The 26,892-nt window shown below is 41.0% G+C and overlaps 1 protein-coding gene across 8 annotated transcripts in view; it reads left to right on the forward strand.

Annotated features, from left to right (window-relative positions):
• The window catches only part of plekha7b (pleckstrin homology domain containing, family A member 7b), a 121,127-nt gene that overhangs the window by 93,290 nt on the left and 945 nt on the right, over window positions 1–26,892 (forward strand). For 5 of the 8 annotated variants that reach the window (XM_080772397.1, XM_080772398.1, XM_080772401.1 and 2 more), the window contains 17 exons: window positions 6,015–6,089; window positions 6,736–6,870; window positions 8,730–8,783; window positions 10,846–10,914; window positions 12,551–12,631; window positions 12,798–12,947; window positions 13,923–14,024; window positions 14,412–14,523; window positions 14,799–14,950; window positions 15,684–15,875; window positions 15,978–16,095; window positions 16,289–16,380; window positions 17,367–17,606; window positions 19,672–19,890; window positions 20,543–20,676; window positions 21,038–21,186; window positions 24,814–24,951. In XM_080772397.1, the coding sequence (XP_080628523.1) occupies window positions 6,015–6,089; window positions 6,736–6,870; window positions 8,730–8,783; window positions 10,846–10,914; window positions 12,551–12,631; window positions 12,798–12,947; window positions 13,923–14,024; window positions 14,412–14,523; window positions 14,799–14,950; window positions 15,684–15,875; window positions 15,978–16,095; window positions 16,289–16,380; window positions 17,367–17,606; window positions 19,672–19,890; window positions 20,543–20,676; window positions 21,038–21,186; window positions 24,814–24,938 (2,199 nt within the window). In that variant the 3' untranslated portion in view covers window positions 24,939–24,951. The remainder of the gene's footprint in view (window positions 1–6,014; window positions 6,090–6,735; window positions 6,871–8,729; window positions 8,784–10,845; window positions 10,915–12,550; window positions 12,632–12,797; window positions 12,948–13,922; window positions 14,025–14,411; window positions 14,524–14,798; window positions 14,951–15,683; window positions 15,876–15,977; window positions 16,096–16,288; window positions 16,381–17,366; window positions 17,607–19,671; window positions 19,891–20,542; window positions 20,677–21,037; window positions 21,187–24,813; window positions 24,952–26,892) is intronic. The other 3 variants (XM_080772400.1, XM_080772396.1, XM_080772399.1) reach the window with 2 other exon arrangements.

Consider the following 26,892-nt stretch of genomic DNA (forward strand, 5'->3'; position numbering starts at 1 on the left):
GGTCAAGGTAAACTTTATTGTCCACAAGGGAAATTTGTCTTGGGCTTTCACCCCAGCTACAGCCACACAAAGACAAACAATAATACATTACAGAGGGAGACACAACATTACACAATTGCACGCATGATGTGGATAATCTAGCCTCACACAGTTACTACTGTTTCAGAGCCATCTTAGTTGATGCTGGTACAAACGATTTTTTTAATCTGATGTACTTCCACTTTGGTTCTTTGTATCTTCTCCCAGAGGGAATAAGTACAAACTCACCATTTAAAACATGGGTAACATCACTGACAATTTATTGAGCCTGTTTTAGTGTAGCCTGCTCATAAATAGACTGCAGAGAGGGGAGTTGTTTTACCCCTATGATCTTCCCTGCAGTCTGCACCAATCTGAACAATTTGGACCTCAGTTGCACTGAGAGATTACCGAACCAAACTGTGATGCCAAACCTGACCAGGCTTTCCAAGACTACTCGATAGAACACTAACATACATTTTTGGCCAACACCATGAACCCTGAGATGTCGGAGGAAGTGCAGTCTTTGCTGTAGTTTACTACAGAGACTATCAACATGTGTATTCCAAGTTAGTGAGTTGTCAATACAGATACCCAAGTATTTATATGAGGAGACCTGAAGAAGAAGAAGGGGGGCAAGGGGGGAAGAGAGGAAGAGAGATCAATAAAATCAAACATAATATCTACATATTTACACATACCGTATATCTATCCAGTGGGGTATAAGTACTTGCAAATAAGACATAAGACAGGTGCATGGAGGCATTTGAGTTTAGCACAGTAGCATGCGAGACAGAGTTCAAATCACTCTGCTTTACCATTAAACTTTTATTGGCAATGTAAAAGTAGAAATAGGCTTGTACACCATGAATCACTTATACTCACCAGTCCATCAACAGATGGACTGGTGAGTATAAGTGATTCATGGGCACTCCACGTGTTAATGACTATTATCCTAATTACTTGTACTGATGCAAAGTCATTAATATACTGTCTCTGTCGGGTGGGAACCTCATATGTCATAATTGTTACTTTTCAGGATTCAAATACAAAAAGCAAAAGTAGCCGATGTACACACTCAAAATGTGTCGCTTCATGCCACATTTTGAGCTTGTGGATCTTCTACTTTTGATGCTTTTGGGTGACACGACAGGATGATCAAGTAGGGCAAAAAGTTATACTACAGAGATAGGAGGTTTCTGCCCGACAGCGACAATATAATGTAAGCAGGATTGTGCCTTTTGTCACATATCTGGCATGGCTAGAGGCGACAGTGGCTTGGATCCCAGCCAAATGTCCTCTGGGCTTTAGTGTTGAAATGTCATTGAACAAGATAGTGAATCCCGGGGGGCTGCTCAGTAGTCGTCCACTGATAGTTAGAACGGGTTAAATGGGGTTAAATGCAGTGGTGGAAGAAGTACTCGCGTGTTTTACTAGTAAAAGTATCACTTTTACGCGAGGTAATACTTTGGTAGTATTCTGCCACAATGTAGAAATAGTCAGTTACAAGTAAAAGTTTGGTATTCAAAATTGATTTGAGTAAAAGTATTGACATCAAATTATCTTAACTTAAAGTAAAAGTGACATTACGCAGAATGTCCCATTTCACAAGTTGTGTATTAGGCCTATGTATAAAATGTGCAAAAATCCTTGGAAAATTGCTGATCTACAAGCTCACAACGTGTCACAAAGCAATGGGTTGTGAGCTTCTAGAGTATATGCAGGGCTGAAGTGGTTAGTTAGGAGTAAAAAAGTACAATATTGCCTCTTGTAGTCGAGTAGAAGTAAAAGTATTGAATATTGGAAATACTCCTAAAGTAAAATTGCCTTAGAATTGTATTACAGTACTTGAGTAAATGTACTTACTTTGTGTTGTAAGTATGTTACTTTCTACCACTTAAATGGGGTTAAATGCAGAGGACACATTCCAGGTATAAATTTGCAAATCGTTGCTGTCAGGCAGAAACCTGGAGAAGCGCTGAGGCTGTGGTCGGTGTGTTCCTGTGGGTCTGGAAGTTCCGGGGAACCCCCGGGGACCCCCACACGGAGTTGCACCACTCAGTTTTTATTTTTGTAAAAAGTAAAAAGTAATGCCCTACTTGATGGTACTACAGTGTCACAATAGTATAAACAGTTAAGTGCGGTGTGAAGCGAATCAAGGGATGCCTTTTGAGCTTGACAAAATGTAAGCCAATGCACAACAACAACATCTAAAAAAGAGGGAAACATTTCATAATAAATGTTTCGCTTTTTTTTTTTAGGGTTTAGGGTTATGTTGTTCATATTCTTATGCAAAGACCTATATCCCATCTGCTTTTAACGTGATGATGTCAGACAAGGGATAATTATTATCTCTTCAACAGTCATGGTGTGTGCTGAAGTGTAGTTTTCATTCATTTTCAAACTAAAGAAATGACTTTACATACAAAAAACTAAGAACGGAAATGAAAATAAAATAAAAAATAAATAACAAGCAGTCAAAGCTAAGCTAACACCCCTCCACACTCCTATATGAATGATTATAACAATAGTGATTAAATTGCGATGTACATTGACACATACTTAATTCAAGAAATAGTCCCATACTAAATGGAATTTCCTTCTTAACATTGTTCTTCCTGGCAATCAAATATTGGTAAGATGCAGTCTCAGTCATAAGTCGAGTCCCAGTATACACAAACTCTTCCAGTTTCTCACCTGGCTGCAGTGATAAGGCCTGCAGTCTCTAGTGCATGTTGTCCTTTGGTGGCTCCTTGTGGCCAAAGTGTACTAAGGGGCAGCGGTGGCCGAACGTTTGCGGAGCGGTCTTGATACCGAAAGGTCGCCAGTTCGCATCCCCGGACTGGCAAGTTAAAATTACCACCGCTGAAGTGCCCTTGAGCATGAAATGTTCTATGAGCAGGGTGTGGCTGTAAACAAGTCCTTGGCTTAGTCCACTTCCCTGGGTAAACAAAGAACTTTGCTTTACTTTGCTTTGCATATCTCCCAGGAGACATGGGGGATTCTAGTAATCTTTGTCCTAACCATTCCCCAAGTTGCCTCAGTACTTCTTTGCAAAAGGTTAACACCACAGGACATTCCCAAAAAAGCATGTAAAAATGTTCCAGTTTCTCCCAACATCTTTTGTCTATGTCTTCTACTAAACCCATCCTAAAAAGCCTCACATGAGTATAATTGTATCTAGGGTAACATGATTTTATAATGGGTAAATTTGCTTCTAATATCCCTAGTGGCCCACCCAACCTTGGAAGGTATATTCAACCAGTTCTCCATACTTATCTCACATTCTAGATCTCTTTCAGTATTAAAGTGTTCACACGTTGTAATTCCATTATTTTTGGTAAAATATTGAGGCACTATGCATTGTATGTGTAAAAAATGTTTTTTATCATGGTATATTCCTCTATACCCCTGTTAAGGTTGAACAGTAACACACTTCCCACAGCTACTCCTCAGGTGAAGATATTTCCAAAATTCACCCCTCCCCATCAAATTAAATTCCCCAACTCCTGATATGACTTAAAATTTGCATCCTTATATAAATCAATCACACATATGTCATTCCTCTGCAGCCAAAATGGATGTTTACCCCCCCCAAAAAAATATTCCCCCCCTCTCTACCACTTTAATCTGAGAAAGAGCCTGTATGGGTTTGAAAGCAGTTACCATAGACACTAGTCTTTACCCAATCCAGTTGGGAATCATATTCAGCTGCTATGGTTGATCAAATCAAACTGGTACTTAGTAGTACTTGGGAACCAACGGTTCCTGAGTCATGTGGCCTATAGGTCAGGATCCTATCTCCTAGCTGTTTCCTTAGCATGAGGCACCCACTGGACATGATGCTAGTATATTGCACAACGATAATATGTATTTTAGCGTGGTGTAAATGGCAGTAGCCTCTCATCAGCGTGGGACAGCGGTGAAACAAGATGTTTCACATGTAAGGAACTCACCAGATCCCAAAGCACAAAGGTCTCATTCTCACGGTAACTATGGATTATGTTTGTGACGTTCCTTCCTATTGAACTTCACTAAAAGGACATTATGACATTATGAGTTAAGTAGCAACGGAGGGTCACCATGGGAAGCCCGGCATGAGAAGAGTCGATCCTCCCAGCACAAACACTTTGATGCTCATGTGAATCACACAGCCATTCACACAGTCCACACCCAGCCTGTTTTTTTTGCAGGTGGTTGTGTGTGTGTGTGTGTGTGTGTGTGTGTGTGTGTGTGTGTGTGTGTGTGTGTGTGTGTGTGTGTGTGTGTGTGTGTGTGTGTGTGTGTGTGTGTGTGTGTGTGTGTGTGTGTGTGTGTGTGTGTGTGTGTGTGTGTGTGTGTGTGTGTGTGTGTGTGTGTGTGTGTGTGTGTGTGTGTGTGTGTGTGTGTGTGTGTGTGTGTGTGTGCGCGCGCATGCAAGAGAGTGCAAGCTCGCCACTCCCCCATTCCCTAAAGCCTGATTTATACTTGGTTGCGCTCCTATGTTGCTAACCGGAAATAGCAGACGCACAAGCTCACAAAGTGTCACAATGCCATGTGTTGTAAGCTTGTACATCTGCTATTTCTGGTCCGCAACACGGCACACAACCAAATATACATCAGGCATCGTCCCAACACTCCAACACAGTCTCACATGTGCATGCACACACACCACCATCACCACAGAATACTGAGCATGGGGCCGTCCTGCCATCCACACCCTACGCTACTACTCCACCACACCCTCCACATGTGAGAAGCTGTCTCTACACCCCATCACCACATTGGCCAGCGCACACAAGCTTCAAAACCAACCCATCGGCTGTGCACAAGTAAACAAAGTGAAGGCAGACTCTCTGTTTCCTCATCATTCACCCCTAACACCAAGTTACTAATTACGAGTCGCAAATAGAATGGTCTGTCACACAATTATAATAAACACTCATGTAATAAACACTCAGAGGAAGATGCATTTTTAACAAAGAGAGCCACAGTGATCTCACAAAATAACATCCAAGGAAGCAATGGTTTATGGGAGCTAAATTTACTCTGCAGATTAACTTCGTTTCGGTGGACCCAGCATCTTTAAGGCTGATGGTGCTCTCTGACTCGAGTGCGTCTATGGAATCGAGCGCTTCTATGGACCTCTGTGGAATACCATTAAAGAGTATGTGTTATTAGCAGCTAATCCAGTTTGCCCAGGGCTTTTCAGCATCCAATAAACATCGCAACTCTATCTCAAACATCAGCAGCGGTCGCTTTCTTCTGATCTCACATTTAAATAAAAAACCTATTATACAGCAAAAAACATAGTGGCATGGGAATCTCAAAGGGAATGGCTTACAGTGCTTCTCTTGCTAGTAGCAAACAAATGTTATTTTAAGAAAGCAGGTTTGGGATAATTTATGTGTAGTTAATTAAATCTCTTGTTGTTTGTGTCCTTTTAAGGTTGTGTGATAGGCCTAGCTTCACAAATTTTGTGTATTAAGCAAAAATGTCAAATTTCCCAAGCCCTGTAGCATCTCGGGGCAAACTCGGGGCACACCTTGTTTCAAATAAGAGTAGGAGGGGATGGAACGGAGAAATGGATGGATGAAAAATAAATCTGCTGTGCACTCACTTTTGTTTGCAAACTTGCAAGCAGTGCCTTAACCACTTAAACTCCATGTACTTCGTTTTACCTTAAAAATAGCATACCGTAAATAGCCACTCTACAGACTCACAATGGTCACGTTGCAGTGAGCTAGTAATCGCCGAATGCTTGCCTGTTTCCACTGAATGTTCACCTGTTTTTGCAGAATGTTTGCCTACAGTATGATATGCCCAGTCCAGAATAGGTTCGCTAGGGTTCACGTGGTGACTGAATGGTCTGTAGTAGTTTCTTTATGCTAGCAACAACAGTTATAGCAGAGATTGTAATAGCATTTGAACATTCACTTGTAATTTGGCATTCTGTTTGATTTGATTTGATTAACATCATTTTTATTTAGCTGTTGAGGTATCTCATCTCTTCTCAGATGGAGAGAAGGTCGATGCCAGCCATGGGCTACATCACACACACTGTCAGTGCACCCAGCTTGCATGGGAAAACGGTATGCTCCTCTTTATTCTATTTCTGACAAGTTTGAAATCTTTGGTTAACATTCATCAGTATTATTATTCATATGGTCTAGGACAGATTTATTTTTCTTTCTTTTTATTTAGGACAGATTTATCACTATATCATACTCATAGTCATAGGTATTTACTGTATACAGTATAGAAACTAGTTAATAAGGATTATGAGGTTAATATCAAACCTGGAGATGCTCTGTAAAAGTGTGACTGGGAAGCTGGTTTTGGGATCCCTCCTCAGCTCACGTTAGTACTCTGTGATGGTTACAATTTCTATCATTGTGGTGTTAATGGTTCTGAATCCATTGTATTTTTGACAATCAACCTGGGCTCTCTGCCAGCTACCTTTATCATCTTAAACAAAAGATTCTGTCGAAAGCAGCTATAGATTTTGGAGTAAAGTGGTAATTGGCTCAACAGCAGTAGCTAATAGGTGTTGCCTAACAACCCTATACCGATTGCTCAGTCACTGTTAAGCCTAGTTTATGCTTCGGCAAAGACGTCACTCAACAAAGATCACATATTTTCCACCCTGGTGGCATGGTTCTGAAGTGTGTTTTCTTACCCTACTGCCACCTGACCGCCCCCTGACCGCTCGGCCCTTACACATGGGCCTGACTGCAGCCTGAGGAGCTCACCTTGCTCCTCATTCAGCTTCGGAGGCACCAGGCCAAGCTGGCTGGTTTGCACAGCCCCGGCGACATGTTCACTCACCTGCAGCATCACCAGCACAACAGCCTTCTGGGCGCCAGGCTGCAGGTCAGGGGCACTCGTACCTCCCCGCGACCTCCCTTAAGCACGCTGCCGTGCAGCCCCATGCCAGTGCATTGTGCTCCTTCTGCTTCCCATCCAAGCCCATGTCGTCTTTTCCTGTCATTCATTTAATTAGGCTGTGTGGAATTGCAGTGTTGTTCAGCATGGGATACACTGCACAGTGTCAAATTGTCCATCAGTTGCACACCAGTACATTATTAATTTGTATTTGGCCTCATCCATCTGCCTAGTTCAGCACTTACAGCCTGGCTGTATTTTACACTTTTCTGATGTTTGATACTGTCATATTGATTTTAAATACATGGGTAAACAGGTGTTACCAATGATTGGGCATTATGGTCGTGCAAAGGCATACTGTTTTAGCTGGACTTACCCTAAGTAACCTTCTGGAGACTTCCTTGTGAAACTAGAGGAAGAAACCCATTTATGTAGATGCTATTACCAGAGACACTCCTCTCCAAGTGTCTGCTATCTGGCCAAAGTGATGGGATATAAACCAGAATGCCGTGCCCCATTGTCTTTTATCGTGACTGCAGTCGATGGATGATGATGAGGATATTAAATAATGTTCCATCTCATTTAGTGTAGCAGAGCCTTTCTAGTGGGCCCACATGTACAATAGCAGCACCCTGGCTCTGTTTGGTGTGGAAGGGAATCAGTGGTAACACCCATAGAGTTATAATATATCTAGAGAGCGGATGAGAAGCGACAGCCCCGCCCCCCGCTATTCATTTCAATAGAAGTTGCTCAGTGGCGTTTTGAAGGACCCGGAAGACTGACAAAGTCTTCCAGGTAGTACCCCTCAAGCCCAGCCCGTATACAGTTCCAGTTTTGACCACTACCGTCGGTGGCTACTGTTCTGGGGGCTTGGTAACACCTGTTTACCCAACTATTACATGTCAAAATGGCTGCCGTGAAAAAGGTCTAACAAGAGAAATGTGTGATAAATGCAACATTTGTCTCTATGGTTCTGGCTCGAGTTCTCTCTTACTTCTCTTACTGTGGGTGAGATGACTGAAATTGCAGAAAGAACAGTGCAAAAACACAGACCTGGTCACCAGAGTGAAGCTAACTGGTTAAGACATTAAATACAAATACCTTCTAGCAGTAGTTCTCGAACGTTTTCGTGTGAAGGACCCCAACATTTATATAGCCTATAGCCTATTTGGCTGCGGATCTCCCATCTGAAATGGTTTTGTGTCAGGGAACCCCCAGAAGAGAAGTTTTGTCATTGTCATTTATTATTAAACATCTTTTCTAACACTCAAAAACGGTCAAAGCTCGCAGCATGGCACTAAGTGAAGCTATGTGAGCTTGTAGATCTGCTATTTTTGAATAGCCAATGCTAAAATCTATAATGAACAATACCTATTTTAAGAGACTCAAATCTTGATCATTGAAACACAGTCTGTTACTCAGATGTTTTTTCCCCTAGTTTTATCAAAGCATGAACAACAAATGTAACAACCCTTGACGAATCCTCCAGGTATGCCTCATCATTTACAGCTTCATTTCATGTTGACTGTTCTTCATTAGGTCCCCTGTTAGACACCTTAGGTACCCTACTAGACACCTTAGTGAACGCTAGTCTGCCTGGCCTCCACAGTACAGTACAGTACAGTACGACAGATCCTCGTAACAATCACAATAAAAACCTGTACAAACATACTGACAAAAACTGATTTAAAAAAGCAAGCAATACACTTTTATAAAAACATCATTGGTTGTAATACAAAAAAATAATACAACCATGTGACTACATCACATTAAAAGAAGAATTATAATAAACATGGAATACTGGAAGATTAGATTAAATAAATTGTCTCTCCACTACTCACTTAAAGGCTGATGACACTTACCTCCAACTGAAGAAGGACCTGGAGTATCTAGATTTGAAGGTGGGCTCACAGAATACTCATTTCACTTTTCCCCCTCCTCTCCTCTTGTCTGGACTGCTACCTTGATCTCCTATTTCTCCTTTCACCCACCCTCCCTTGTTTGTCTTTTCTCTCTGCATACGCTGGTGTCGTTATGGTGTCCTGTGTCGTTATGATGTAAATCAGTGATTCTCAACCTTTTTTATTTCAAGGACCCCCAGTTTGATTTGCATTACGGTGTAAATTTAACTTTGAGAGTATACAAATGTACACTCGCAGTTACAGACCCGTAACCATAAGGGCCCATTTGGTTCCTAACTAGCTCTGGTCCATAGCGTTCCTAACTATCATTTATTTAGCTGGGAACTCCCTGGAAACCCTCAAGGACCCCTGGGGGTCCCTGTACTGATTATTGAGAACCAATGATGTAAATGAAACTAACATTTTTGTGATTCTTAACTTATTTCTGTGTTGTTGTTTTTCCCTTCCTTTTGCTCTGCCTGTTTTTCTTTGAAGCATCCAACAGCCCAAACAACTCAACTGACACTGACTAATATGTTTTCCTTTACTCTCTGAGTTTCCTTTACTCTCTGAGTTTCCTTTACTCTCTGAGTTTCCTTTACTCTCTGAGTTTCCTTTACTCTCTGAGTTTCCTTTACTCGCTGAGTTTCGGTGTCCCGCTGTCAGTGTGTCATATATTTGGCAAGTGAACAACAGTGCTGTAGTTTATAATGGAGTATATGGTTTAAAATGAAAGGATGACGATGAGGTTGGATTGAAGTTGGTCCACATGACTATATCTCTGTCATGTGAACTTCCTTATTACATTCCTTATTCCACCGTTGTCCCAAGTATCATTCTCGAATTACCGCTGTGCTTGAGCAAGATCCTTTTTCTCATTCTAGCTGCCAAACATTTATCTCCAGCAATTTGACGCACATTCGATCCAGATTGATTTGTATATGTGTAAATACCATGACACCTTGACTGGCAACCTATATTTTCTTTATTTGGAGTGGAAAGAGGTCATCTGTGTACTGCAGCTATGCCGTGTAACACGTCTCCATTTCCTGTTTCAAACCAGATCCAATGCATTGACCCGATGATCGTTTCAGTGCACAATGTACTAGAAAGCACCACTCCGAGTTTTGGGTACAGTTGGAACGTAAGGATGGTGTGCATACAAAGTGAAAAAAAAACCAGACCATTCCACTGCAAAATGCAATGCATCCCTGGTCATGTTTGGTGCCAGAGGAGGTTATGTAATGTAATGTTGATGTATGCATACCATGGTTCACTCATGGGGTAATATTGTAATGCAATCATCACATGTGATGGTGGGGACTCTGTATCCCTGCATGTGGGTAACACTCCTGGATGTATTGAATGTTGGTTTGACACATTTAACTCACTTTTTTGTTGGTGCTTCTTAGCGATTACACAAGGGTGCTCTTTAACGAATGCCAGTATTCTGATTATGATACAGCACAAATAACATGCAGTGATGTGTCATGTGCGGATTTAATTCAAACTAAAGCACATCACATACAGCTGTAATCCATGCTTGAGTGCACATTCTAACGTTTAGAAAAACCCCAAAAACAATCTTCCTTTTTTTTACTTTATAGTTGATGAATCATAGTAATAATCCTACATCGTGGCTCATTTCAAAGGCATGGTTGTTGAACCTGCCATAATTAGCAGCCAGGAAAGAGCAGCTTTGTGGGTTTCACTTAACTGTAGGTCTTCCTGAAGCTAAGGTTTGCAGCTGCTCTCTCCATCAATATGTTGCACAGCTTCTGCACAACTTTTCATTATGTTAGCTTATGCATTTCACAGTGTCCACGTGGTGACTTATGTTGTTGTTGTTTTGCCCACACATTGTGTCTGTGCTACAGCATCATTGTATCCAGATTCATTCCGCTTGACTTGTAAAGATGTTTTACTGTCTTGCTATTGCCTGAAACGTCATGTAATTTTTTTTGAACGTACAGTAAGTGGGAGTTTCACAGCAAGATCAACTTATTGTCCATCTGTTGGTGTTAAAATGTTAATTTTCATTTGTGACTATGGGGCCTTTCAGGTTACTGGACGTGAAAGCCTAAAGGACAGACCATCACGACCGGTCAAAATAGCAGAAAGTGATGCTGATGTAAGTGAATCATTCCCATCCTCCACAACCCCCAATGAAACAGGCTTATAAGCACCCACTTTATATATCTATTTTCCTAAAACTGCATCATTTCCTACTCTGTGCAATCCACTACACCGACTACAGAGAGCTGTTTGAGTTTTGTTTATGTTAATTGTGGAAAACGGAGAGCGTGCACACGTTGCAACACTGGAGATGCACAGTACGGGCCTGAGACTATCGACCACAGCTTTTATTTTCAAACCTGCAATTTAAAGGTAATGGGAGTTTTAGATGTTGAGCTGTTTGATTTTCAGTTTGATTTGATCTTTTCTCATTCTTATTTTTTATTTTTCTTGCTGAATAGAATGAATGTGCTGGCTTTTCATCATTAGCATTGTTCCACTTTAACAATTTATAAGTAACTGCAAGTGAATTTGTCTGAACAATGAATATTTCATGCAATTAAAAGCAACAATATAAGGCAGCAAAATAGAAAACAGCTTAATTATTAATTGGACAGAATGATAAATAGAACTGAGGAAAAATACACACTGTGTGAGGAAAAGCGTAAACTAGGCAGTCTTGTGTTGTTTTCACAAACGCATAACCCATTTCTGGGAAAACAAATATGTCACTCTCAATAAGCACGGCCTTCTCAAAAAGTGAATTTGAAAATATGGATTTTTGATTATGATTACTTATAATGGGCATTACCCAGCGTTCACCCTCCCGACAGTATAAAGGCCCTCTTTGATATCTCACGCTGAGCGGAGGAGTGCAATTCCTCAGGGCTTTTCGCACAGATGGGTCTTATTGACATGTATACAGACAGTGAAGACTACAGTAGACGATCAATTCATCTGATCTGCCACTGCTGTTAAAGCCCTCTTGTACTTGGTTGCACATATATCTTAAAGTTCACAAAGTTGTAAGCACTGTGATCTTGTATATCAGCTATTTTCGATGCGCAACACCGACACGCAACCAAGTATGAATCGGGCCTTATAATACAGCTGAACGGAGACGAGCAGGCAGGGGAGGGGCAGGCCTCTGATCCAGATGTGAACACACACAGGATCAATATAAGTAAATTAATAACCCTTCCACATGAGCTTTTTCATATTTATCACACATTTTGTCACCTACAGTACAGTAGGCCTATACGTGATAGGTGAATAGGTAAAAAATAATATCACCATGAAACTTCCACAGTTGATTACTTACACAAAGACAATGATTTATTGCATTACACATTTTCAGAAATTGTACATTTAAATATGCAAATTAGGCATTTAGTAGGAAAATATGCAAAAAATAGAAAATATGAAAAGGCTACTACTGTGGAAGGGTTCTCATATATTAATTTACATACAGTATATTGACAATTTAATATAGGTATGGTTTTGCACACTCAATTCATAATTAACATCCAATTTTGGAGGTCTGGCTCATGGACTAAAAACTGGTTCTGAACTGAACCGGTTCCCAAACGGTGGAAAAGTGATCTGAGTGAACTCTGCGATAGCGTAGATGTAAACGGAGAGAATGAAGGAGATGTGGGCTTCTATGATGCAGAATTGTATTCGTCACACCGTTACTTTTCTTTTAAATTGCTCTGCTTTATATTTTGTGTTGGTTTTGCTTTCTGTTATAGAAACAGTTAAGTCGACTGTGTGAGCAAGACAAGATTTTACAGGAGCTAGAGGCCAGGATACGCAGTTTGAAAGAAGATAAGGTGTCCCTATTTATTTTTTGTTTGTTTGTTTGTTTGTTTGTTTGTTTGTGTGTGTGCGTGCGTGTGTGTTTCTTATGTATTTGAGTGCAGTGCATGTGTGTAGTGTATATATCTGCATGTTCTGTGAATGTATCTTATGACAGTGTCTCCTCTGTCCCCAACCCAGGACAAGTTGGAGTCGGTGCTGGATGTGTCCCACCAGCAGATGGAGCAGTACCGTGAGCAGCCGGCTCACACTGAGAAGATAGCCTACCAGCAGAGGCTGTTGCAGGAGGATGTGGTGCACATCCGGGCTGAAATCTCCCAAGTCTCCACAGTAATGCTTGATTTATACATGGTTGTGCACAGCGTCACACATCAAAAAGTGACGATTGCCGATCTACAAGCTCACAAGTCAGTCACGATGAAACACGTTGTGACTGTGAACTTGTAGACGGCTATACTTTTGATGCGTGACACCGCTGTAAAATGAAACCTAAGACAGTCTTCAAGGTGCCTACACTTGACCAATGGTCTGCGCTGATAACACTTCCGGCCGCCACTGCACAATTAAACATAAAAAATTATGTATTAAAAAAAGCTATGACTCTGTTTAAAACGAATAGGAAAAACTACTGCACTACGGCACAACATTATGACTAAATATATGACTATTAAACAAAATCACACTTGTGTGAAGTGAGTGGTGCCTTTAATCACAATGATGACGTCTGATGATGTCAACAACATGATGTCCAGACAGACAGACAGACAGACACAAAGCTGTGCATTGGAGCGTCTGCACCTCTCAAAAACAAAACAAAACTCAAACTATGACTCAAACTATTACTCCTTAGAATAAGCATGACTTGATGACTTGATGATATTGCTACTTGTCATGTGTAAGCACTTTTATACTTAAATCCACAACAATTACAACGTTACTCATATTCCAAGAAGTAGGTCGGGGGTGGCTTATTGTCGGTATCAGCCAGTAACACACGGGAGTCTATCCCCGTTACAAAGCGCTAGACCCCTGGGAGATCGATTGCTGAGGTGTAGCGCCACACCTAACATCAGCTCCCAGTACTTCCCGCACGACTTGCTGCACCAAGCCGTGCTACTCATTCTCTTGTTGGCGGTTCCCGGGATCGAACCCATGAACTTGTGGTCCAACAAGTGGTCTACCGACTGAGCTACCCGGACACAATATTCCAAAGTTTCTCACAAAACACGCTAATACAGTATGTGCTAATATGGACAATAATAATATGGCATAGGGGGATCAATTATTGTGGCTGTGTTTGTGCAGGAGATGGAGAATGCATGGAATGAGTACAACCGTCTGGAGAGAGATGTAGACTGGTTGAGGTCAGCCTTGCAGGGTCAAATGAACCGCAGTGGTCACTCTCAGGTCTGTGCCACAACGACCACCATAAACAGCATGGGTACATAGGCTACTGGAGCCACACAAGCAACACGCACATACACACAGAGGCAGAGGCATTTGAAATAGTCCCTGGAGACTGTGGAGAAAATAAATATACAAATCTGGGGAAATTGTTTGTGTACGATAATAATACCACCAGGTCTTGAGCTAATAAATTCCATATAATAATATAATCTAGTTCCTATAGTATTCAAATGATATGAGCATAGAGAAAACAAAAAATAAACGTGTGTGTGTGTGTGTGTGTGTGTGTGTGTGTGTGTGTGTGTGTGTGTGTGTGTGTGTGTGTGTGTGTGTGTGCACGCGTGCGCGCGTGCGTACACGTGTACACGTGTGTACGTGCGTGTGCAGCAGGAGAAGATCCAAATCAGAAAAGAACTGTGGAGGATTGAGGATGTACTCGCAGGCCTCAGTTCCAGTAAAGCCAACTACAGAGTCACTATCTCCTCTGTGACCAACCCAGGTGAGAAGCTTGCTCCTACCCACACGCACTGGAAGGCTGGCAGAGGTAGAGATACGCTATGTTTGTACTGTTGTACATGTACTTCACCTTTCCTTCTCTTTCCAATACTTAACTTTTCTATGTTACCACAACGGGCTATCTAAATAAATAAATAATAATTTGTGGTCACCATAAAAAGCTTATGATCGTAAGCACTGTAGTGCGGACTCTACGATTGCCACGTCTAGTATGTGTGCATGATTGTACGCATTGTGTCACATGCTGTATCTCCCTAGAGAGGAAACTTGTGCCTTCAGTCTCGGTGTCGTCAGTGCCTTCTCTGCCTGGAAGCCCTGTGTCTGCTGTGGAGATGAGGCTGACCCAGCAGCAGCAGCACAGCCCGCACCTCAGCCCCACCAGCCAACCCATCACCACTGGGCCTACATGGGTGAGTCACTGTGTTCACACAGGCTCTGTGAGCAGAGGTCATTTTTTGTCGGGGTGAAACAGTTATCGATTTAACTGATTAAATAAAATTGAATAATAATCCATCCCTATTTTTGGCATGGCATTATAGGCAAAAGAGTTCTTAAATAGTAAAAATAGCAGATCTACAAGCTCACAGCAATTTTCACAATTTATGGATGACACTGCGACAGTAAAATTGGGCTTAAGGGGGTTAATCAATTTGATGATATTTGTATATTATATTTACATTTTTTCTTTAATTTAGTAAAAACAAGAATGACTCAGTCATAATTGCCAGCTGCAGGAGCTGCAATCTATAATCAGTTTGTTTACCACAGCCTCAGCTCACGGCTTCACATTGCGGTGTTATATATTTTAGTATATATGCCGTTCAGACTATGGGTTTTATGGGTAAGTCTCCCATTGGCTTAGAGGCAGCCAACCATGGAAAACGTGTCCACTACGGTCGCTACTAGAGGTACGTGTAAATGCTTTTCAAGCAGCTGGCAAAAAACATGCTTCTCAATTAATCAAAAAAGTAATCGTTAGAATAATCTGTAAATAAATAACCGATAGTTGCAGCCCTAATGTTTTAGGACGAAGACTTGCATGTAAAATGCATCAGCTCATACGTGGTAACACTAAAAACACTGAGCGCCAGCTGCACTGTCCTCTTGGTATTCAGTTATTCTGATTAGCTGTTGTTTATGCAGGGGGAAGAGGACGCCCCTCCGAGACCACCCCTACCTCAGCTCTACAGTCCTGATGAGCACCCCCCTGCTGTGCCTCCCCTGCCACGGGAGACCACCGTGATACGCCATACCTCTGTACGCGGCCTCAAGCGCCAGTCTGACGAGCGCAAGCGAGACAGAGAGATAGGACAGTACACCAACGGCGACGGCAAGGTGATTCTCTTTGCGTAACCCGCGTGCCTGTTTGGATGTGCGCTGTTGGCATACCACTGCCATACGTCTGTTTGTAAGCTCGCCGTGTGCATCTTTCTCCAGGTGGAATTGAGGCCCTTTCTTAGTGAGCCTGAGCTTCTGGGATTCCGAGACAGCTCCAGTCCCATGGGGATAGCGGCACTAGGACATGAAGGAGGTTGGCAGACGTTACCCACTAGAGGTGAGAGGGTGGTGGCTCAAATTAAATTGAATTAGCTCCAGTCGGTTTGTTAACTAAAGAGAATTCTCAAGTAAAGATTTTTTGTTATTGTATTTAATCAGTCATACTTGCAAGTTGCAACAATGTGAAAGGCTCCCACCCAGGCTCCTTTAGCTGTGGATGGGTGTTTTCATGTGTGCTGGCGTTCCCTCAGGGCTGGCTGGCTCCTCGTCCAGGCTAAATCAGTCTACAAACATCTCTTCATATGTGACCCTCCGCAGAGCGGTGTCTGCTGGCGGCCTGAAGGTGAGCTTGAATTAAGATGAAAGAATCAAAGGGCAAAAAGAGGATCAAGAGATTATTTAGTCCTACGTTATAATCAACGGAGACATAGCATAAATGTACTAGATAGAAGTTCAAATCGATATACCGTTGCGGGCCTTAACCCATTTAGACCGGGAACCCCTATTCGTTGTTATACCATTCAATCCGGGTACCGCTTTTAGTAACATTTTTTTTGTTATATACTGTACATAGCAACATATTTATTTTTGTTTTTCAGAAAACGTTTTTAGAATCGGCCTCGGGACTAAATGGTTTAAAACATCTGGTCGGCCTACTGTAAATAAGTTCTTGAGCTTAGTCCAGTTACCCTGGGTAAACATAGTACCTTTCCTTTCCTTAGTCCAGTTACCCTGGGTAAACATAGTACCTTTCCTTTCCTTAGTCCAGTTACCCTGGGTAAACATAGTACCTTTCCTTTCCTTAGTCCAGTTACCCTGGGTAAACATAGTACCTTTCCTTTCCTACCACTGTAAAGCCTTTTTACAGCAGTAAAGCTTTTAATGTTCTGTGCATTTTCCAAGGGAATATCCAAAGTTGTTGATTAGCCAATACCTTTAATCAATGCTCTTTGTGGTGAGATTGGACATTTCTTTTACTCAAAAAGTTTTCTTATAAAGCTCTTTAGTTCATAGAGGTGAGATGTGACATTTATAAAGATTGTTACGGCCATTTTGCCAAAGTGGACAACAAACTCAGGCAGTCACTCCCACACAGCATTAGCCAAAACACCCTCAAGCATCCAGCGACAGACCGTAAATTACAGTGAACATTGGCAGGCATTGTGAGTAAATGGAAGTAAGTTTGAATATCACTGAGTGTAAGTTCCCTCATAATCATAACCTCTATTGCAACTTTCACTCTTGCCCCCTCCCTCCAGTGGGTGTGGGTCTTGTCTCTATGTCCTTAATGCAAGAACTATCTCCCTCTCTCCTTCCTCCTCCTCGCAGGAGAAACCAAAGAGTGCCTTGGAGCGTCTGTACTCTGGGGACGCAGTGCAGCAGCAGCAGCAGCAACAGCTCAGGGGGAAGATGAGCGCCGATGAGCAGCTAGAGAGGATGAAGAGGCATCAGAAGGCCCTCGTCCGCCAGCGCAAACGCACCCTGAGTCAAGGAGAGCGCCACGCCTCTCCGTCGTCCCAGGCCTCATCCGCCCCTTCTTCTCGCCCAGTTTCAGCTGACCTGGGATCAGTACGTTACTAAAGCAATGTCACATGACGTCACACTGTAATGTATGAGGGCAAGCAAACCATCCATCTAGTAAGGCGTGCACTTAATTCATATCATGAGATACTTTGTTTACCTGTTCCCGGCAGCTGACTTGATAGAGCATATGAAATAAGGTTTAATACCCAGTCTCAGATTGGCAATGAGCTGAGAGACATGGCATGGTTGTTGTGTATGTGGATCTACCGATACCGTACGGATGGGTTTCCTAATAAAATCTGGGCTAAATCATCTAGATATCATTTCCTTTACTGTATTTGCTATATTTCCTACCATATTTAGCAAAAGGAAAAAAAGGAAGTTGCAAAGGTTGCACCAAAACTAACATCGGAACGCAGCAATGTTTTCAAATATTCTAATTACAGACATGAAGCGTTGCAGTGCGAACAAACATGCCAGATTTGCCACAGATTTTAAAATAATATGTTTTGGGTGATTTAGTAGTAATTGATTTGGTTTAATTACTTTCTGCACCAGAATGCATTGTAGGTTACGTAATAGAGCTCATCGGCAAAACTAAAGTGAAGCTGTCGATTGGATTTAGATTTTGGTTTAACACATCATTAACAAATTAATTTCTGTGGTATACAATGTATCATTCATTGATGTTTTTAGATTTTTATTTTATTAGTTTAATGTTTATTCTACCTCCTACTGTTTCATCGGTCATACCTACTAACCTCTGTCTCTGTGGTCTTCATTCCCACAGCATGTAAAGGAATGACTATCCACCTTCAATTCTCTTTTCCTCTTGTCAATATAGGCGTTTTCCCTGCCAAAGCCCATTTGTCCAGTAGTTCAGATACTAATGTTTTCTTAAATGTTAGTACTGTCACTAAAAAGGCCTCATTGTGGTATGCTCTCAGGCAGCATTACAATGTATTACACTAGTGTACTGTATGTTAGTTATTTGCTGTGCCTAGTACACACACACACACACACACACACACACACACACACACACACACACACACACACACACACACACACACACACACACATACACAGTCACACACACACACACACACACACACACACACACACACACACACACACACACACACACACACACACACACACACACACACCATAAATGCAAGGACATACAGTACTGTACTACTTACTGTAACTTTATGCTGACATTCACATAGTGAACAACATTACTATATTTAAGAGTGGTCTCTGCTATCACTGCTATCACAGTTTTTGTCAAAATGAATTATAAAACAATGTATATTCAACTACATTAATTTACATTAATTGCATTTATTTAATATATTAAGATGTAAAGTGATGACAGTGTTTACTGAGCTTTTGTTTATCTAATATTAGCTCATCATCATCAAGACCTCCTTGTTTTCTAATGAGAAATAAAATATTTTCTAATGAATACATTCTTGCCATGTTTTCCTTCATTGCATATACGTGTATATGTATGTATGTATATTTGTATACCGGTATGTATATATATATATATATATATATATATATATATTGCACACAAAGTATATATAGTACATTATAGGGATTTTGTTATATTTTGTGAAGTATGCCTAAGCATGTTCTCTGTGTGAGAACATCAACCACTTCGCTTGTACTCTTTCCCACTATCATTATATCTTCTTTATCATTGCACAAGATGATAATGTGGTGCATGCTGTGATCTACATGCTTTTGATGTGGTATCAGTCTCTTTGCTGTATTTCCATGCATGCTCTCTCTCTCTGTCTTTCTCCCTTCCTTATCTCTCTCCAGCTTTATCACTCAAGCACACATTCATTCATACATACAGTATACCCTGAAGCCTGTTTTAATATGCTCAGGTGCAGTATGATAATTGACTACTGCTGTATGCGATATAGTGGGTGTGCTTATTCATATGGAATAATATGGAGCAATGGGTGACTTGTGAAGGCAAGTGAATTAAAGTCTCTCCATAGTAAGTTCTTCTTCAACGGAATTATTTGATGACAACAACCTGTCATTTGATCTCACATTGGTGTTCTTGTGCTTGCATTGCTTTGTACAGTGGAGGCGAGAGCAGGAGTTTGACCTGCAGCTGCTTGAGCGAGCTGTACAAGGTGAGGAGGCGCAGGCTGTTAGGAGTGTCCAGGGAGAGGAGAGGCCTGCAGAAGTCAGTGAAAAACCACGCTCATATTCTGACGAATGGCTGACTTTCCACACCACCCCTCCCACCCACGAGGTCGACCTTGAACCACTGGAATATGACCTCGACCTCAGTAAAGAGGTACAATAGTCAATAAATTATCATTGTCCAAAGAAAGAGATTCAGTGAAGCTGAATCGCTGGATCACCTCACCCTTAACAAAGATTAAGAACATTATACCACCACAGTTAGTTCTGACCTTGTATTGGAATGTTGAGAGGCATTCTAATATCTCACAGCATAGCACCCACCCTTGTGTGTTAACTAGTATTTTTTAAATTAGTACTTATTTTGATTGTTCTTTGTATGATTGACTGCTCATTCCATACTCACTATTCATTACAGAATACTTCCAATTAATGCCAATATCTCATGATAATGAGCACAGAATCTGGTAAAATTTAATTAAAAGGAAAAAGATATGCACATCCCCACAGTTTTTAAAAATGGTGCTGGACCCAAAGAAATTATCAAATGAAGAAAATAATTGAATGTCCGCATACGATATATTCTGTTAACACATTCATTGTAACTTGTTTTGCAAATTGGACCAATTCATAACAATACACACTTAACTGACCATTTGGTATGCATCAAAATATACTGTATGGTACGAACACAATGCAGTACAATACAATTAAAATGAACTAAACCTCATACATAGTAGGTTTCATAATGCAGTACACTCTGGTATATAAATTATTAAATGAACACTCAGGACTGTACTGTGCAGTTGTCCAAGCCTCAGAAGGTGTTGATCCCAGAGCGCTATGTGGACTCGGAGCCCGAGGAACCACTCAGTCCTCAGGAGCTGGAGGAGCGCCATCGCAAGGTGGAGCGGATCAAGAACATCCTCGCCAAGTCCAGGTAAAAACAACCACAGTGTGTTCTAGCTCTGGTCCATAGCTCTAATGCGTTGCATTTAGAGCTTCCGCCGCTCGCATGAATGCAGACCAGCCTCTCGTCTTTAGCGTAAATAAAAATATTTTTTTTGCTATTCACCAAAACAAAGGCGCGTCATTAGAAAGCCTACTTTCCTTAGTGGACGCACTCTGAGCCCCCCCACCACACGTATAAACAGTACTTTTTGGCCATAAAGGGATTTTTTCTCACCGGAGGAAAAATATTCTCTATGAGGTCATTCTCTGGGCAATATCGGTAGAAGGCGCAATGGAGTAACTAAAAGTATTTTTTTTTTCCGGTGGACACCCTTCTTGTTTGGTGACAGTGTGCAGAACCTCACAGCTCCTCTGTCTTTGGACAAGCCAGAGGTGGGACTGCTGGCGTTAGACTCGGCTCTGCAGGAGCAAGAGAGGATCATCACCATGTCTTATGCTTTGGCCTCTGAGGCCTCCCTCAAGAGCAAGCAGGTTGCAGGTAGATACATGCGAGCGCACACGCACGCACACACACACACACACACGCACGCACACACACGCACGCACGCGCACACACACACACACACACACACACACACACACACACACACACACACACACACACACACACACACACACACACACACACACACACACACACACACACACACAGTCACACACACACACACACACACACACACACACACACACTCTATTTGTCCATCATACCTTTCTACTATTTCTACTCTCTCTATCTCTGTCTCTCTGTCTCCCCCCCTGTCAGTGAAGCCAGGCAACATTAAAGGCTGAAGGTTTCTTTATGTTACATCTTGTGTATAGAGTAAAATGGGTATCTGGTTCGTCAGACAATGCCTAGACCTTGTATTAGCATAATAATAACGTATAAGAAGAAACATATAGTGTACAACAACAAGGTAAAAGGGAATAATCAAGAATATAGCAGTAATTTGAAATATAACAGCTTAATCATCCTAGGGCTTAACCACTATTGCACATACTTTGATCCAAGGCCTATACTTAATCTCTTAGCCCAAAAATAGCGGATCTTACAAGCTCAAAACGTGGGTTCATGTGGTGAAGGTGCTTGGAAGCTACTGTGTACAACTTTCTGTGAAACTCAGATATAATGTACTGAAATAACCCTTTAAATACTTTCCAATCATGCCATTTAAAAGTATTATTAATATGCATTTTACTTAGTTCTGAGGTATTCCATCTTTGTTTGGCAACCCCCTCCCCCCCATCCTACAGAAACACTTTCAGAAATAATCACATATAGCACCTGAAAAAATTATAATACCAGCAGTCCAGCACCTGATAAAAATTAAAATACCACCACTGACAGTATATGTAATCTCCTCCCGGCATCACATTGACAGCCTTTGGTTGAAGAGGGGGTTCATGGGAAGCTGCCTTTCAAGAATACTGCTGGAGAGATGAGAACGGAATAGGTAGTGAGCCATGCCATCAGGTTGTTCATTTCTAAATAACTGAACATTATTCCTTATTAGGGAAAATCGTATGAACCAAGATGGTCCCTAATTGCAATCCATGTAGAGTCTTTCAGATGGGGGTGGAATCTCTTGATGAGACCATTTTTGTGTGCTGATCAATGACCCAGTCAAACTATGTTCCCTGCATTCCAGAGCTGCTTCTTTGAACGTAGCTCTAAAAACCTGCATAAAAAGAACCCCTCTGCTCACTTCTCATCTCTTTCATATTCTGCAGCAGGCAAGTTCATTTTTACAGTAAGAATACAAGATCTTCAGACAAGTCTTTTTCTCTCTCTCTCTCTCTCTTGCTATCTCTCTTGCACACACATGAATGTGAACACACACACAAACGCACACTCACACTCTCACACACACACACACACACACACACACACACACACACACACACACACACACACACACACACACACAGGCACACATGCACATGCACACCCACACACACACACACACACACACACACACACACACACACACACACCTCTGTCAGACACAGTAACACTCAGAACATGATCTGTCAGTATGTGAGGTAGCTTAATATGCACAGTGAAGCAGAGTCAACAATTATAACATTATTTCTAGCACAGAGAAATGTCAGAGAGTATAAATTGTGTCTGACTCTGAAAATATCATTTTCCAAGAGTACATTAAATTGCCAAAGATGGACATTTGGTTGGATTTCTATTGCATATATTTGCATGATTTTTATTTATTTTGATGTTTAGTAGCAGTTTATTTTTAACAGCCTTAAAGAAAGAATATTTTAACGTGAAGATATTTTAAAACTGCAGGAAAACAAAATCACAATTTTTGTGATCAATTTAATGCACATTCCCCTACCTGAGCGAAACCGTAGAGCACAATACCAGTTCAAGAAAGGACGGCTTGCAACACTGTCCGTACAATACATTTAGGCAACATTTCTTAAGGTTAAAAGACCAATCAATCAATCAATCAATTAATTAATCATGTTTTACCTTGAGCACCACTCAAATAAATTATTTCTGTCATCTTTGTTGATCTGACAAGACACAAGTAGATACAGTACTCATCAAACCATCACCCTATAATAAATAGTGTGTTCTGCATAGGGTTCCAGGTTTGACTGTGCTGTAGCTATCTGTAAAAACCTCAGTGTTCATTTAACCCGTTCAAGACGGGAACCCCTTGTGGCGTTCTTGTTGCTATGTTCAGTATATATTATCAACATAACATTTTTGATTTTTTCTTTTGAATGAATATGTGTGAATATTCAGAAAACTTAGGTCAGTATTTAGAAGGCGTTTTTAGAATCGGCCTCAGTCCTAAATGCTTGAAAGAGTACAACTAAAATGGGTCCATTTGGTTCTATTTGTACAATTTCAGAGTTACAAATAGACAAATGAACACTGAGGGTTTTACTTGCAGTACCAAATGGTAGGTTAAACTTTCGTTGCATATCATGAAAATCTGTTCTCAACTAAAATAGGCCGAAATCTTTAAAGGCCAACTCATGTTGAATGAGATTAGATTCTATCTATCCATCCATTTTTAGGTTTCAAAGTATTTCAACTGATTATTGCTAGTAATAATTAATAATGTTGGTCACAGAAAAGGTGAGTAAACAGATTGTGCATTTTCAAAGCTTCAGTGACCTTTACAACTTTAATAAACTCATATAGAAATAGGCTTATGCATAGTATATGTTTTTAAGGTGCTGAAATAACACCCAGATTAGTTTTTTCTTCTTCTTTTTTCTGGCACCTATTAGTCATATGTCAGGAATCAGGATGTATATTTTATTTACTTTTTTCCACAATTCCTTTTCAAAATGGTTGCTTTTGCGGTTTGTTCATAAATATATGTTTTAAATTAAAATATTAGATTTCTTTTTTTTTTTTTTGTAAAAGCTCCACAGTTATGAATTGCTCCACAAGAATAATGTCATTATTACAGATTTAATTGAGTCACCATCATTTTTGTTTCAAAGGAAGTTCCTCTGTCACCCAACCAATTTTGGCTGTAATGCTGGCTGCGTTATGCTATTAATAGCCCAGCTATAGGAATGGAAGAATAATAGATGGTGTGATTTAATTGTTGAATTTAAGTTAAATGTATCATTTTGTTGTCCACAAACCTGAACCAGGCCCAGGCCTGCCCTGTTGCTTTGGTCAGCATAATTCATCATTGAACTAAACTTGGATCTTGTGAAATTTTATGAAGTGAGCTTTTTCAGTCTCCATCCCTGTGTATGAACACTGCCATGTTTACATTCTGGAAGGTCTCTCTGTCTCTTCATAAAGTTTTTCCAGGAAATAATTACTTTCCAGTGACTCTTGGACACAATTAACACTTTTTTGGACAACAATGGAGTTCTGTGACTTCCAGTTATGAGCTATATTTGTTTTTTACAAAACAACGTACAATAAGATAAATATGTACCCGGTATCTAATAAGAGCCAGCCTTATCCTGTAATGTTAGGCACTGTTATTAGGCACACGTTTGATGCACAATTCCTTGGATCTACTGTAACCTACAATACTGTGCCTCTTCTTTGACTAATATTGACAATGCTATTTTTTCCCTGTGTTCTTCTTCATCTCCTCCTCTGTAGTCCCACTGCAGGCTAACCTCCCCTCTCCTCCTCCCCCACCCCCGCCCCCACCTCCTCCTCTCCCCCCTGTATCAGGGGTGCCTCCCCCTCCCCTAAGCAACGGATTTCACTACACATTTGTCTAATCAGAGACACAAAGTAAGGCCTAGCCGCATGTTTACGGTGCTAATGTGATCGGGGCTTCGCTAATTCTCTCTTAACAAGGGACTTGTGTGTGCTTTGCACTTCATTGCATGCCTACTGCTCTGTTGTGATTGTAAAATATACACACCTCATCTAGGATAGTAAAGACCCCCCTCCACTCCCATTATAATCAACAACAGAGACATCTGCAGGCAGTTTGTTCATCTCACTGCGATAATTGTGCCCACCCACCCCCCAACACTGCCAAAATATTTATGGTTGGTTAAGACAGGAACAAGCTAAAACAAACAGCACTAGTTGTAGCATTGTGTATAATTAACAACAAAAGAGTGAGACAACTTTTGCTTTAGCGCCTTGACAGTTGAGCAGACTGCACAGCTGCATTACACAGCACATACCATCTGTGGTCTGGTAGCAGTGCCGTGTCACTGCTGTGATTGTATTGTACACACACACACACACACACACACACACACACACACACACACACACACACACACACACACAAGTACACACTGCTTTGTATTACCTCTGTATTCATAATGTAACATCCAGAAGACAGTACTAGTTGTTTTGTTTTTACATTATGACCACAACACCCATAAACGTCTTGGCACAGTAGATTGTGCACTCTTTCTCTGTTTGTGATGTCATACTCATAGTATAGGTGTGGCAACTAGTTATTTTTTAAATAATATGCTTATTTTATAATATGACATTGGCGTTTGTCGAAAGTATTCGAGTTACAAGCTCACAGCTGCGCCATCATTGAAATTTAGGCTTATACTGTCTTCAGGATCTTGATGCTCCATAACTGTGACTGGAGTTCATACATATGCATGCATTTGATGTGTTTTTCTTCCCGTTTCCACTTTTTCTTCTCTTCAAATCTTTGTTCTGTGACTGTTTTATCTCATGTTCAGCTCTGCTGTCAGTGTATTCATTTTTAGTTTCACGCTTTTATACAGTTATGTTATTTATCTATCAAAAACGGTGGTCTTCTATAACCTTGTGATTTGAAGTTGCACTGCAGCTGATTTTGCATATAGATACAGTGCATTTACTGTATGTTACTATATATTCTGCCCAAATTCATTTGGCTCCCTGAGACCAATGTTCCAAAAGACCTATAATTAATTGGCCTGTTCAACCAATTTAATATCCAAAGCAATACCAACATTACACCACACAATATTAGAGAGGGAAGTCCAAATACTAACACCATCATTCTGTAAGTGCACATATAAGTGTGATGCTGTATTCATTTTCACACATGTGGTGACAAGCAACAGGTTACGACTAAGTAATTTTTCAATGAAAGACAGCAACATGAAGCTCTTGACCGACACTTGTCGCTGTGTGATTGGTGTGATGTGCTACAAATCAAAGTTGAGTTGGCATCAACTTTTTTCAGTGCTCCAGCGATGCAGTGAAGCATCAATCACTTGGTCAATGGTCAATTTTGTTTGACCATTTTCCCTTCTGTTTCCCCACTTCCTGCTCCATTCTGTAAACGTGCCGATAACCTGTTTCCTGTTCAATGCCAACTCGTCAGACAGTGTGTACAGTAGGCCATGCTTGTCCATTTTGTAGCTTCGTTGCTGCTTGAGTGAACACAACATTAGTGTTCTGACATGTATTCATTCAAACCAATTGGCTCATAATTTCCACACACACTCTATGCATTAAACAGGAATGCAGAGCTCACATCATCTCACAATATAAAAAGTAACACATTCATTCATTCTATAGCCATCTGTGAGCCGGTTTGGTTATACACACACACACACACACACGCGCACACACACACACACACACACACACACACACACACACACACACACACACACACACACACACACACACACACACACGAAAAGCAAGAAAAAGGTCCCACTTTGTGAACTTTTTTGTTCCTGAGATGAGAATGATCAC

This window comes from Protomyctophum bolini, assembly GCF_963924005.1.
Source record: "Protomyctophum bolini genome assembly, chromosome: 1".
Taxonomy (NCBI): Eukaryota; Metazoa; Chordata; class Actinopteri; order Myctophiformes; family Myctophidae; genus Protomyctophum; species Protomyctophum bolini.